The sequence below is a fragment of the Zootoca vivipara genome, chromosome 3 (genome assembly GCF_963506605.1).
Source record: "Zootoca vivipara chromosome 3, rZooViv1.1, whole genome shotgun sequence".
Classification (NCBI taxonomy): domain Eukaryota; kingdom Metazoa; phylum Chordata; class Lepidosauria; order Squamata; family Lacertidae; genus Zootoca; species Zootoca vivipara.
In genome coordinates this window covers 95,341,387-95,355,319 of record NC_083278.1, presented here as the reverse complement: position 1 = coordinate 95,355,319, position 13,933 = coordinate 95,341,387, and the positions used below count along the sequence as shown (strand labels likewise).

Genomic DNA, 13,933 nt, shown 5'->3' with positions numbered 1-13,933 from the left:
GAGAGAAGGGGAGCTTCGGCAAAATAGGTCCGGCTGGAAAGCGAGGCCCCCTCGGCGTTCGGTTCCGCGCGCGCGTCGTCGGGATGGGAGCGGTGGACTGCCATTGCCACCTCGCCGCGCCCGAGTTCCGAGGGGTGAGTGGGCGGCGCGGCGCGGCTTGCACCCTGCGGTTGCCGCCGCTTATAAATCCTGCTCCCTCTCATCTCATAAGAGTTTCCCTTATCGAGGGACCCATCTGGTCCAGCGCCCCGTTCCTATGAGGCTTCCTCAAACTCGGCCCTCCAGATGTTTTTTGAGACTACAATTCCCATCATCCCCGACCACTGGTCCTGCTAGCTAGGGATCATGGGAGTTGTAGGCCAGAAACATCTGGCGGGCCAAGTTTGAGGAAGCCTGCCCTAGATGATGATAATTTTATTATTTATACCCTGCCCCTCTGGCTTGGTTTCCCCAGCTGCTCGGGCGGCTTCCAGCAGAATATAAAAACATAATAAAACGTCAAACGTTAAAAACTTCCCTATACACGTGCATAAAGTCACATGCTACTACTACTAGCAGGCGAAATAGCTCAGTTGGTAGAGCATGAGACACTCTTCATCTCAGGGTCATGGTTTCGAGCCCCATGGGGTCTTCCAGCTCTGATTCTATGAAAAGCCCCCTTTCCATCCGCAGTTATTCATCCCAGCAAGAGCTCACAGTGGGGGACATCTGAATTTACTTCGGTCCCCATGTGAAAGGGGATAGAAGTCTCCAGTGCTGATCAGTAAAAATGTAAACAGCTCATCTATGGACCCGTATAACAATAAACCAGGATAAAAATTAATTTTACTTTCACAAAATGCATGTGCATTTGTTTGCCTTTATCTGTACTGAATTCAAAAGGAAAAACACTTTAATGAGTAGTCGTAGGAGTAATAGCTTTCCTTCTGTTTGAAAGAAGGGGCAGCGGTGGTTTAAATAAGTAGCGTTTGACAGCTTCCTTCTTTTAGGTGCAAAGAGTTATTGAACATTTGCCATTTCTCCTGCTTTCTCCCCTTCTTTACAAATTATTCTGGTAGCGTAATTATATTTTTAATATCTTCTAGGATATTGAAAGTGTATTGGAAGAAGCAAAAAAGGTTTGTAGTTATATCTATGTATTTTTTCTGCAGTTGTTAAAGTTTTATAGGCAGTAGATCTATAGATTTTGATAGCTCAAGGTCTTAGTTTATATACTAAGGTAAATTAACTTAAAGGTAAAGGTAAAGGGACCCCTGACCATTAGGTCCAGTCGTGACCGACTCTGGGGTTGCGCGCTCATCTCGCATTATTGGCCGAGGGAGCCGGCGTATAGCTTCCAGGTCATGTGGCCAGCATGACAAAGCCGCTTCTGGCAAACCAGAGCAGCACATGGAAACGCCGTTTACCTTCCCGCTGTAGCGGTTCCTATTTATCTACTTGCATTTTGACGTGCTTTCGAACTGCTAGGTTGGCAGGAGCTGGGACCAAGCAACGGGAGCTCACCCCGTCACAGGGATTCGAACCGCCGACCTTCTGATCAGCAAGCCCTAGGCTCAGTGGTTTAACCACAGCGCCACCTGGGTCCCTTAACTTAAGGAAGTTCATTGAAGGAAAGTTGTCTGTCCCCACCTCTCTTCTGCGGTCCTCTGCACCCCCTGAAACCCTCTTTGAATGATCAGGACAGGACCCCTCCTGAACAATAGGGGATGAGTTGCTGGGGAAAGAAGATTCTACCAAAATCGAGCCAAGCCATTTTAGGGTAAACTAAGAAACAGGAATCACATTTATTTGGAAGGAAGATATGGCAAAATCAGTAATTTCAAATAGATGTGTTTATGATCAGATTGTAAGACTTCTCATTGTTCTTGTCAACTCTAGCTAACATTTTTCATGTTGTTTCAGTGTAACGTTTTGGCTCTGGTGGTAGTTGCTGAATACACAGAAGATTTTGAAAAAATTATTCAGCTTTCAGAAAGGTAATGAAGTTTCTAGTTCTTCAGCCTGTTTCACAAGGTAGAAAATAGTTACAGGCTAGAATCCAAAAAGATGAATAACTTGTTCAGCACAACCAGGTACTTTGGATTTTGCTTCTCATATGACAATTCTGTCATGCTGCATGATAACTGGTTTTTGTTATCATTGTTATTTTATTATTTGTACCCCACCCACCTGACTGGGTTTCCCAAGCCACTCTGGGCAGCTTCCAACAGATATAAAAACATAGTAAAACATCAACCATTAAAAACTTCCCTGAACAGGGCTACCTTCAGATGTCTTCTAAAAGTCAGATAGTTGTTTATTTCCTTGACATCTGATGGGAGGGCATTCCACAGGGTGGGTGCCACTACCAAGAAGGCCGCCTGCCTGGTTCCCTGCAACTTCACTTCTCACAGTGAAAGAACCGCCTGAAGGCCCTCAGAGCTGGACCTCGGTGTCTAGGCTGAATGATGGAGCTTGTGTTTAGCGACCATGTGGTGTTCAAAGAAAACAAATAAAATAAATCTCACTGGACTTTGGAATGTTCCAAGCAAAAGGAACACTTCTCAAGCCTTCCCACAGTATTTTTATAAATTTCAGCAATTTGATGTAGTTGATTCTGTGTTACTTGAGGACAGGGGGCGAGCAGGTGTGGGGGACTCCCTGGTCCTGAATGGGGTAACTGCGCCCCTGAAGGACCAGGTGCACAGCCTGGGAGTCATTTTGGACTCACAGCTGTCCATGGAGGCACAGGTTAATTCTGTGTCCAGGGTGCAGGCTCTGGTTATCTCCCGCTTGGACTACTGCAATGCGCTCTACGTGGGGCTACCTTTGAAGGTGACCCAGAAACTGCAATTAATCCAGAATGCGGCAGCTAGACTAGTAACTGGGAGTGGCCACCGGGACCACATAACACCGGTCCTGAGTTATCTAAACTGGCTCCAAGTACATTTCCGAGCACAATTCAAAGTGTTGGTACTGACCTTTAAGGCCCTAAACGGCCCAGGTCCTGTATACCTGAAGGAGCGTCTCCACCCCCACCATTCAGCCCGGACACTAAGATCCAGCACTGAGGGCCTTCTGGCAGATCCCTCATTGCGAGAAGTGAGGTTACAGGGAACCAGACAGAGGGCCTTCTCGGTAGTGGCACCCGCCCTGTGGAACGCCTTCCCAGCAGATGTCAAGGCAATAAGCAACTATTTTACTTTTAAAAGACAACTGAAGGCGGCCCTGTGTAGGGAAGTTTTTAATGTTTGATGCTGTATTGTTTTTAATATTCGGTTGGAAGCTGCCCAGAGTGGCTGGGGAAACCCAGCCAGATGGGCGGGGTATAAATAATAAATTATTGTTGTTGTTGTTGTTGTTGTTGTGTTGTTGTTGTTGTTATTTAAAAAAAGATTCATAGTGATCTAATGGAGAATCAGTGCAATATATATATTTATTTATTTACAAATTTATAAGCTGCACTCTCATAAAAAAGAACGAGGCAGATTACAGTATAGAAAAACAAAATAAACAAAGATATATCTGAAAACATCATTCAACCATTATTAGAAGCATTAATGCATACTGATCAAATTAAAAAGAAAATTTATGTTGCAAAAGCCTGCGTAATCAACAAGGTCTTTTCAAGAGACATCTGAATGAATGCAGGGATCCAGGGACTGCCTAGCTAAAGGCTCAGCCCTAACGATGGCCAATCGAACCTCAGGGTTGTAGGGAACCACCAGAATTCACTGCCCTGTCAGAGGCTCTCAGTGATCAAGGTGGAGCACAAGGAATCAGATGGTCTTTAAGATACTTTGGGTCCAAGCTGAATTAACATAACTATCTTGAACCTGGCCCAGTAGCAAGCTGGCAACCAGTGCAGGGTGTCATGTTGCAATCTGTTGCTGTGAATAGTCTTACTACTGCATTCTGCCCTGGCTGATGTTTCTGGACCATATAGAAGGGTAGCCCTACTTAAAACAAATTACAGTAATCATAGCAGGTGGAATATTGAACTTGGACCTAGGAGAGAATGTTGAACATAGCTGCCAAGTTTTCCCGTTTCTCACGAGGAAGCCTATTCAGCATAAGGGAATTTCCCTTAAAAAAAGGGATAACTTGGCAGCTATGATGTTGAACCTTGATGAGATCAGTAATCCCACGAGACTCGCTGAATGCTCTTGTCTTGAGCTTGTCACTATCTCATAAAATAAACATGTTCCGGTCTTGTTTTATGTGAAAAATGTTATGGTAAATAAAACAGTGGTGCTTTAAGAGACATTCACGGTCAGAGTGCAAAATTTGAAAATGCTATTGTTCATAAGCAATCAAAATAGGAGCAATAAAATCTTAGTTGTTGTGTTGATTAGAATAGCAAAAGCTGTTACCTTTTCACTCTTCTTTCTTTTTTATTTAACCATAATACATGTCTGCCGTTTCCCATTACTTAACACATGTTTGTATCCAGGTACCCAGGATTTGTCTTTCCATGTCTGGGCATCCATCCAGTTCAAAGTAGTCCAACGGGAAATGATCGCAGTGTTACGTTAAAGGTGAAATGGCAACCAGTTACAATTGCGGCAGTTAACAATTTCTGTACTGTTTATCAGTTTGCCAGGTAAACTTATCAGCTCCTATTGCATGTGGTCTTGCAGCAATAGAGTGGTCACTATTATCCCCATTTCACAGATGGGAGAACCAATTCCAAGGAGTAGTGACTTGCTGAGAACTGCACAGTGGGTCCATGACACAGTGGTCCATGGAACACTGGATCATGTTGCCTTCCAAGCAAAACATTGTTTAGCCCTAACCCATAATGTAATGATCTCCCAAAGTAACATTTATTTTTGTATACTGAGCCCCTTCTTCCCTCTCCCAGAGCAAACTAGAGGTATCCCCAAAGGAGTATCAGAAAGAAAATAAAAATTGGTGCTAGGCAAAATAACTTCCCATCCTTTTTTAGGAGTCTAAGCAAGATCTGCAACTTAGCTGTCATCAAAGGAGGTTCACATAATTCCAAGGTAGATCCATAACCAGCTTACTTCAGAGCAGGGATGTGTTTTCAGGAGGTGATTTTCAACAGTACCTTGGAGAGCAAACAGCATCTGGTGGGATGGGGGGCAAGGTAAGACATGCTTTTCAAAAGTCTGGCTAGAGGTGATGGAGTGTAGTTCAGCAACATCTGGAGAGGGGAGCACAGGTTCCCTATAATAATTTTCATAGGGGAAACTAGTCTAGGGTATGGTCCAGATAGGACGCATGCTCCAGGTGGGGGCCTGTAGCCGTGTCTTCAAAATAAAAGTAACCAATCTGAAGCACACTAGTGTGATTAACGGTGCACATAGCCTGCCTCTTAATCATGGATGGGGAATCTGTAGTCTCTCAGGTCTAGTTAGGCTCCAGCTCCCCACAGCCTCAGCCAGCATAGTCCGTGGCCAAGGGTGATGAGCATTATAGTGCAGCAACATCTGGGGGTGGGTGCAAGGTACAGGTTCCCTGTCCCTGCTCTTAAGTAAACTTACAGTATGTTTAGCTTGGAATGCTCGGCTAAAAATCCAATTATCCCTCACCATTGGCTATTTGGGCTGTGAGTCCAATGACAACCAGAGGGTGCCACGTTGACTACTCCTGCCATAACCCACTGCCTTTATATGCCACAACCCAGATTATGGGGTTTGCCAGGCTGATGTCGCAGACCTAACTTAAACAGGACAAGGAGAAGGCACTGCGTACAGCAAAATGGCATTGCTTTAGCTCAGGCATCTCCAAACTGCAGCCCTCCAGATGTTTTGGCCTACAACTCCCATGATCCCTAGCTAACAGGACCAGTGGTCGGGGAAGATGGGAATTGTAGTCCAAAACATCTGGAGGGCCGCAGTTTGGGGATGCCTGCTTTAGCTATACAGAGTTGCAAATTAGCAAAGAACAAAACTATGATCCAAGGAAGATGTGTTAAAACATAGATTATTGTGTTTTATTCTTCTGTTGGAAGCCGCACAGAGTGGCGGGGTATAAATAATAAATTATTATTATTATTATTATTATTATTATTATTATTATTATTATACTGTATGTTGTGTCTTATTTAAATACTGCGGGCCCCCAGGTTGCGTGGGGTTACGTTCCAGGGATCACACCTACCGTAAATCCCAAATCACAAAAGGTCAAAAATCCATTGGGTTCAATGGCGGATGGGATTGCCAAAGTCATTTTCCCCAAAACCCTGCCCCCTTTAAAACAATTATTTAATTGCCACACACGTAAAGCTGAATGTGAACAAGTTAAATGTACACTAGTTGCAGGCTTACTGTATGAGGAAAAGTGGGTTATAAAATAGGAACAGAGGAGAGAAACAGTGGTGGGAGGTAAAGCAGACATCTGAGTCTACTGTAATTGTTTGGGACCTCTCACACTTACACAAGATCTTTGTGCAGGATCTGGATGATGCATTGCCACTCATAGAACTCTATAAGGACCGGTTGTTGGCCATCGGAGAAGTAAGTAGAATCTGTATAGCCTTTGGTGTTTGGCTGCCAAAAGCACCGGGCAGCACAACCCTAAATGTTTTTACTTGCAGGCCCCTAGGATTACAGCTGCACAGCACAATCCTCTGCATCTTTACCCAAAAGTCAGTCCCCCTATGCACAGTAAGGCTTACTCTCAAGTAAGTGTGCATAAGACTTCAACCTTAGGCTACACCCCTATGCACATGTGAACTGGGAGTAAATCCAATTGAACTCAGTGGGACTAGTATTTCTAATTAGGCACTTAGAGGATTGCGTTGACAGTTCACAGTACAATGTGAAATGCTTGTTGTGTAGATATTTGCAGGACGACAAACCCCATGTGTAATTTGCTGAGTATAGAACATTCTGGGAAGCTGCAATTGGCTATAGTGTTCCAGAAAGTGTGCACACACTGAAATAATGTATATCTGTGACCATCCTATATAATAATATATGTTTCATATAAGGATATAAAGTGGGATATAAATACTGTATTGAAAATAAATATTTTAACATATGTTAGACATCTTGTTTCTTATACCACCCATATATGCAGTTGTCACGTGTGATGATCTGCATGTGAGTGGCACAGTTTTTCATACAAGGGAAATATTTTTGACGTAGGAATTGTGTCATGTCAGAAGTAGCCCTTTAAACTTGGCTTTTTCACAACAGTCAACATATTGGACTGTTGATTAAATGCTTGATTAAGGACCTTGGGTGTTTCACAAAAATAGCAGGTCTTCAATAATACATTTCTTGTTAAGTGTAAACTGCTATAGGAGACTTTGGGGTTGAGTTTGCTTTTATTATTGCTCCTAGCTGAGTGCATTTTGTGCTGATAGACACAGTAAGCCAACAATTTCTAGCAGTGTTTTTGAATTCCCCCCTCCTATTTTTCCTACAGGTTGGTCTGGATTTCACTCCCAGATTTGCAAGCACTGATGAGCAGAAGGAAGGGCAAAGACAAGTCCTGATCAAGCAGATTCAGCTGGCAAAACAGCTCAATTTGCCTTTGTAGGTCTTGTGTATGTTGCAAGAGAGAGAATTAATTTTATTTTTGTGAATGAAAACGTCATTTGTCATGATTGGAATTCAGTTGCTAATTAAACCAGAACATTGTCTAAAATGCGCTGCTCTAATTAAAATTCTTACTGCAATTTATTGTATTATCTATTCCTCGTATTAATGGAGGAAGTGTTTTTGCTTTATTTTCAGGGTTACAGGCTGTGTTGCTGTATAATCTTTGCATAGTTCTTTTGAGATGTTTCCAGGCACTCTGCAATAACTCTTCCTACCTATTTTGCTTTAAGCAGCAATTCAGTAGACCATCAAAGTGCAATTTATTTGTTTACATAATTTTAATAGCCCTGTTCTGAAGGCTTGGGTTAGATAAAAACAGAGTTAAAATATGTAACTTGATTCAAGCTTAAACACATAAGAAATGCTAAAACTCCACCCAGGGAAGTGGTTTATCCGGCCATGAAAACCCAGCCCAGTTTTGCTAACATCTCCTGCTGATATCTTTTGTTCTTCTTGTTTATCCTAGAAATGTCCATTCCCGCTCAGCTGGAAGGCCAACCATTAACCTCTTAAAGGAACAAGGTATAATGTTTTGTTTTATTTACATTCATTCAGTTTGTTTAGTTTTCTTGCCAAAATACACAGGGCCTATTCACTGTGGGGGACAGTCAGTCTCTCCCCCCCCACCCCCTGGATGTTAGACCAGAAACAAGAAGCAGACTTGAAATAGGATCATAGAATTGTAGAGTTGGAAGTCCATGCAGGACTATGCAGATGTCTCCTACAGGGATCGAACCATGTTATCAGCACCATGCTCTAACCAACTGAGCTATCCAGGCTCAGCCAATCTTACACATCTGTTTTAGCATGAGATCCAGAGCCTTCTCAATTAGAGGCACAAGCGTAGGTTTTTGAAGGCCCTGGGCACTGTACTTTAGAAGGCAGTTATCTTTAGATCAGGCATCCCCAAACTTCTGCCCTTCAGATGTTTTGGACTACAATTCCCACCTTCCCCGACCACTGGTCCTGTTAGCTAGGGATCATGGGAGTTGTAGGCCAAAACATCTGGAGGGCCGCAGTTTGGGGGTGCCTGCTTTAGATGATGGTATTATTATTATTATTATTATTATTATTATTATTATTATTATTATAAATACTATTATTTGACTTACTAGTTGCTTACTCCAAAAAGGTCTGTAAGCAATTGGCAAAGGCTTAAGAGACGAAGAGATAGGATAAAACCAGGGGAAAATGCAATAAAGCCACCACAGTGACCCATAAAGCAACCCAGCAAAGAGCAGAAATGTCGTCAGCGGAAAACATTTCATCAATAAGCAGCAGGACATGGTCGGTCAAATGCCTTAGAGAGGAGATACGGTACATTTTTACCATAGGCTGAAAGGGTGTTAATGGTGTTGCCAGGCAGACCTCGAAAGCATTCCACAAGCTGGGAGCCACCACTAAAAGTGCCCTCTCTCTTATCACCACCCTCTGAAGGGGCACCTAGAGGAGGGCCTCAGGTGAAGATTGAAGGGTTTGGGTAGGCTTATATTGGGTGCAATACCCTGAAAGATATCAGAGTCCTAGGCCGTACGGGGCTTTGCAGATCAACACCTGTTATCTGAAAATGTACTGGCAGCCAGCTGCATTTTGGGGTTTGGGTCAAAGTCATGCCAGCCAAGTCAGGAGATCGCACAGCCCAATATGAAATATAACATTAATATATTGTAAAGGGATATAAACCCGTTCGTAGAGCCGCATTCCACGAGTGCGCCTCTAGCTTTTTCTAGAGCCCTGTGGATCTTTGGATCACATTCACTGCCTGGTCTCCGCTTTGATGTTTCTACAGGAAGCAAAAGTTCTTTTCCTGATTTCTGTAGTTCTCCTTAGGTGCTGAAAGGGTGCTGCTCCATGCGTTTGATGGCAAGCCGTCAGTGGCAATGGAAGGTGTGAAGGCTGGGTATTTTTTCTCCATTCCTCCATCTATTATAAGGAGTGAGCAGGTGAGATACAAGAAGTCCTGGCTTCTGGCTATAAGGTTCTTTTCCCCCCATATCTCAGATCTGCTGCATGGAGCCAAAAGGATTCCCCACCTCTGCTTTAGCTGATTGAATTCTTTAATCAGTAGGAGATGAGGACACTCTTATTTTTGGAAGCTATTTTGGTTCTCCTGCCACTGAAATAAGGAATGGAAAAGAAGACTTTAACAACTGCTTTCAAATATTGGCAATACTGTATACAATTTAATAAACAAAAATTTTCACTGTCCTCAGAAAAAGCATTTGTATTCAAGATTTGGCAGTATTAATATTTAATTATTTGGGTAAAGGAGGCTCGACTAAACACTTATTTAATCTGTGGACAGTTCAAGTTTTTAAATGTTTTTATTTTGGCTGCTTGGAGAATTATGATGCTAATTGCTTTCCTTATTTTGTTCAAGAAGCAGAAACTTGTGAAACAGTTGCCCCTAGAAAACATTTGCTTAGAAACTGACTCTCCTGCGCTCGGCCCTGAGAAACAGGTAAAGTATCATGGAATTGTAGAATTGTAGAGTTGGAAGGGACCCTGAGGGTCATCTAGATCAGCCCCCTACAACGCAGGAATCTCAGCTAAGCACCCATGACAGATGGTCATCCAACTTCTGCAGCACAGTTTATGAGCACGATCCTGTTTGGGAAGAAGTGGCTTGAGATGCTGAGTGATGGTGTGGCAAAACAACTTCAGTTGGGAGGAGGAGATCTTAAGAGGTCTTGACAGTGTTGGGAAAGGGCTGAGTAGAGTAAATGGAGGCTTGAGTGCAATAGGCCGACCTACTGGGCCTCAACCTCTGTAAGGGGCTCAGTCCTGAATATCATAAAAAGGTCAGTTTCAAAGGTGGATAAAAAGAATGGTGCCGTTAATAAGAGCCAGAGCACAACAAGGTAGCCCAGTCAGTAGAGCATGGGACTCTTAATATCAGGGTCAAGGGTGCAAGCCCCACATAGGGCAAAAGATTCCTGCATTTCAGGGGGTTGGACTAGATGCCCCTTGTGATCCCTTCCATCTCTATGGTTCTATGATTCTATGAAGATTTGAACCAAAAGAGAAACCGAGTTGGCCTTAGGTGTCGCTGGAGATCAACGCCACTTATTTGTATTTCAGGTGAGAAATGAACCAAAGAACGTCTTCATTGCTGCAGAATACATTGCTAAAATAAAAGGGATTTCAGTGGAAGAAGTTATAGGCATAACAACCCAGAATGCACAGAAACTGTTTCCCAAACTGAAGAACTTTCTCTGAACATAACTAATGTTCTGCTGCGCATTAAATATTTGTGTGACCTGGCTTCAATATATTCATAACTTCACAATTTTTAAGAAGTTATGATGTTCCTATTTATTGTGTCTGTAAATTGAGCCAACTATACAATGATGCTATGTACAAACTCCTTAATTTGACACTGGCACTTTCCTAATAAAATGACTATAACCATTGCATGTTTTTTAAAAAATGTAACATATATCAATTCATTTTCTTTGTGCTTAAAAAGCAAAAAAATAATAAAAAATAATTTACAGTATTTTTTTTAATAGTCAGGCATTTCTCTTATTTGGATGTCTGCTCTTTCTCTGTGTCTTAGTTTTGGCTGTATAAAAGGGGAATGTTGATGCCCTATTTACCTCAGGAATACATGAAGAACAAATTAGTAGAAGACTGTAGCACAGGAGGGAGAAACATTGCCAGTGTGGTGTAGTGGTTAAGAGCGGTAGACTCCTAATCTGGGGGACCGGGTTCGCATCTCCGCTCCTCCACATGCAGCTGCTGGGTGACCTTGGGCTAGTCACACTTCTCTGAAGTCTCTCAGCCCCACTCACCTCACAGGGTGTCTGTTGTGGGCGAGGAGGGAAAAGGAGATTGTTAGCCGCTTTGAGACTCCTTCGGGTAGTGATAAAGCGGGATATCAAATCAAATCCAAACTCTCCTTATGCTTGGGAGTAGAATGTGGCCCTCAAGGCATCTCTCTCTGGCCTTTCAGACACCCTACAGGCCACTCCCCTCACTGGCCCTGTTTTGCGTCTTCCCTTTGTTCATTTGCCTGGCTGGAATGTGTCCTTGAGCTCTCATAATGCATTTTCCTCGTCTTTTTAATGGTGGCTCTTAGACACACCCTTCCACAGTGCTACCCTCCTAAAAAATGTGGGAGCTATGCAGGTATCCAGTTGGAACCCCAAAATGATGATCATAGGAAGCTGCTTTAATACCCAATCAGACTAGGTAAAAGGTAAAGGACGGTTATGTCCAGTCAAAGATATTGACCTTTTCTAGGCCTACATGCTGTTCTCCCAGGAGGCTGTCCTGATCCTTGGAGAAGACAGAAATCGGACACCAGCCCCTCTGCATGCAACACATGTGCTCTGCTACTGAGCAATGGACCGTCACCCGTTGTGACTGCTAGATTATCCCTATCTTTGGTCCAACCCAGGAACGGGAGTCCTGCAACACCAGTTCCGCATGCCTGTTGTGGAAATCGTGTGAGAGCCAAATTCCTGTGATAACTGTCCTCTTGCTTGCAGCGCTGAAATTAAATAAGATGGGGAAGCAGAGACCGTTTTTCTAGCAACCTGGGGTGAAGCAGGAGTTGTTGCTGGCCAGGCGTGAGGAGAGGAGAAGGCTGCCAGATTCATATTCCTTCCAGCAAACTCCCTGACCTCCATTTACCTCAGCAGCTGCTGTGGGATCAAAGGGGTAAGGAAGCCAACTCCTTGCTGCTCCCCTGCTCTCCTGTGGGGAGGAAGAAAAGGGGGAAGCAGCATGTGTGTTTCTGTGTATGCGCAGGTGCGTACACACACACACACGCACACACAGAGAGAGATATTGGGGAGTAATTTGCTTCAGTCTGAAGCTGTACTAAATAAATTGGAGTCCTTGGAGAGTTGGGGAAATCAAATGAAAAGATTCCAAGAGCTCTGACCAGGTATATTTAGAAAGTTTTAAGTTGAGAATAATAAGACAAATTCCAGTAGCAATCCAGTTTTTAGAAATCCAGGACAAGGCCCTGTTTCGGTTTATTCTTCATCAGCTCTAGTTTCATAGTTTCAAGGTTAATGTTGAGAAAAACATGAATGGTACGCTTTGACCTTGAAACTATGAAACTAGAGCTGATGAAGAATAAACCGAAACAGGGCCTTGTCCTGGATTTCTAAAAACTGGATTGCTACTGGAATTTGTCTTATTATTCTCAACTTAAAACTTTCTAAAAATTAATCTACTACCTGGCCAGCGCTCTTGGAATCTTTTCATTTGATTTTCCCATCAGTTTGTAGCTGTGCCATTAGCCCTTTCCATTAATATAACAAGTTAAGGTAGTTTGGAAAGGATTTGAAGCACAGATTGCTCTCAGACGGTGTGGGGCATCTGCCATAAAACATGGGAGCAGATGGTAGAAGGCAGTCTGAGGTAAAAAATTAATGTGCAACTAATGTGTGTGTGTGTGTGTGTGTGTGTGTGTGTGTATAATCTGCCACCCTGGGCTCCTTAGGGAGCAAGGGTGGGATATAAATTCAATAAATAAAATTTAAAAAGAATATATGTTAACTCATTTATTGAGCAGCCCCTCCTGATTTGTTTGCTGGGAGATAAGGCAATGTTGTTGGCTATTCAATTAGCATGAGCAACATGCTTTACATACTTATTTCATAAAATCTATACACCGCTTGATGTTTTTTTAAAAACAAAACAAAACCTCAAAGCAGTTTACAAAGACAATAAAACAACCTAATCATCAGGTAAAACTGTTAAAAACTACTATTTAAAGCATTTTTATATTTAAGAAAACCAGCAATAAACTAAAAACAGATTAAAACATAAATCAACATTTTCCATCTTTTGTTTTGTTAAACAAAAATGTGTTTTAAGGGTACTAGAAAGAGTACAGTGAAGGATTTGTGTGGGCTTCTGGCATCTGGTGCCTATAAAATTTTAGGCACTTCATAAATGATTAATAAAATGCACTTGCTTTCCACTGTATGGGCATGATTGAAATCAAGATATATATTCCATTATAGGTACTCAGGGGGGAATAACAAGTCTAGCTTGTTTCCTCTCTAAGACAGAACTGGGTGCCCTGTGTATGCATCCCTAACAGCGCTTTAGAATACAAATAACCTCCAGGTTGTTTTTCAAATCAATCACAGTTCCAGAAGGACATAGCGGTCAAAGAAGCTAAAAGATGTCTGCTATGCTGAAAGAATGGACATGTTAAAGCAGAGACAAGCAGGACTGGGTTGGCAAATAGCCAAAGCTGAAGTAGAAAGAGTTTTTATTGTTCTAAGTACAGTAACCTGCTTTTCCAGCTCCTCCTCAGGGAAGTTTATTCTAATAATTAGGGAGAAATATTCCAATTACTACGTGAGAACATGCATCACTACCCCTTTTGGGGGCAGTGGGCACATATATAATTT

At 42.6% G+C, this 13,933-nt stretch overlaps 1 protein-coding gene across 4 annotated transcripts; it reads left to right on the top strand.

Moving 5' to 3' along the window:
• Nucleotides 1-6: 6 nt before the first annotated feature.
• TATDN3 (TatD DNase domain containing 3) lies at nucleotides 7-10,976 on the top strand. 4 transcript variants are annotated; one of them, XM_035111289.2, is made up of 11 exons: nucleotides 7-134; nucleotides 1,086-1,118; nucleotides 1,903-1,976; nucleotides 4,433-4,517; nucleotides 6,399-6,461; nucleotides 6,542-6,592; nucleotides 7,378-7,487; nucleotides 8,020-8,075; nucleotides 9,384-9,496; nucleotides 9,934-10,014; nucleotides 10,635-10,976. In XM_035111289.2, the coding sequence occupies exons 1-11, from the start codon at nucleotides 84-86 to the stop codon at nucleotides 10,770-10,772; spliced, it is 855 nt and encodes a 284-aa protein (XP_034967180.2). In that variant the 5' UTR covers nucleotides 7-83; the 3' UTR covers nucleotides 10,773-10,976. The 4 variants fall into 4 exon arrangements, with proteins under 4 accessions (XP_034967180.2, XP_060128997.1, XP_060128999.1 ...); XM_060273014.1 differs by having other exon boundaries at nucleotides 15-134; nucleotides 9,937-10,014; XM_060273016.1 differs by lacking the exon at nucleotides 6,542-6,592 and having other exon boundaries at nucleotides 18-134.
• Nucleotides 10,977-13,933: the final 2,957 nt, after the last annotated feature.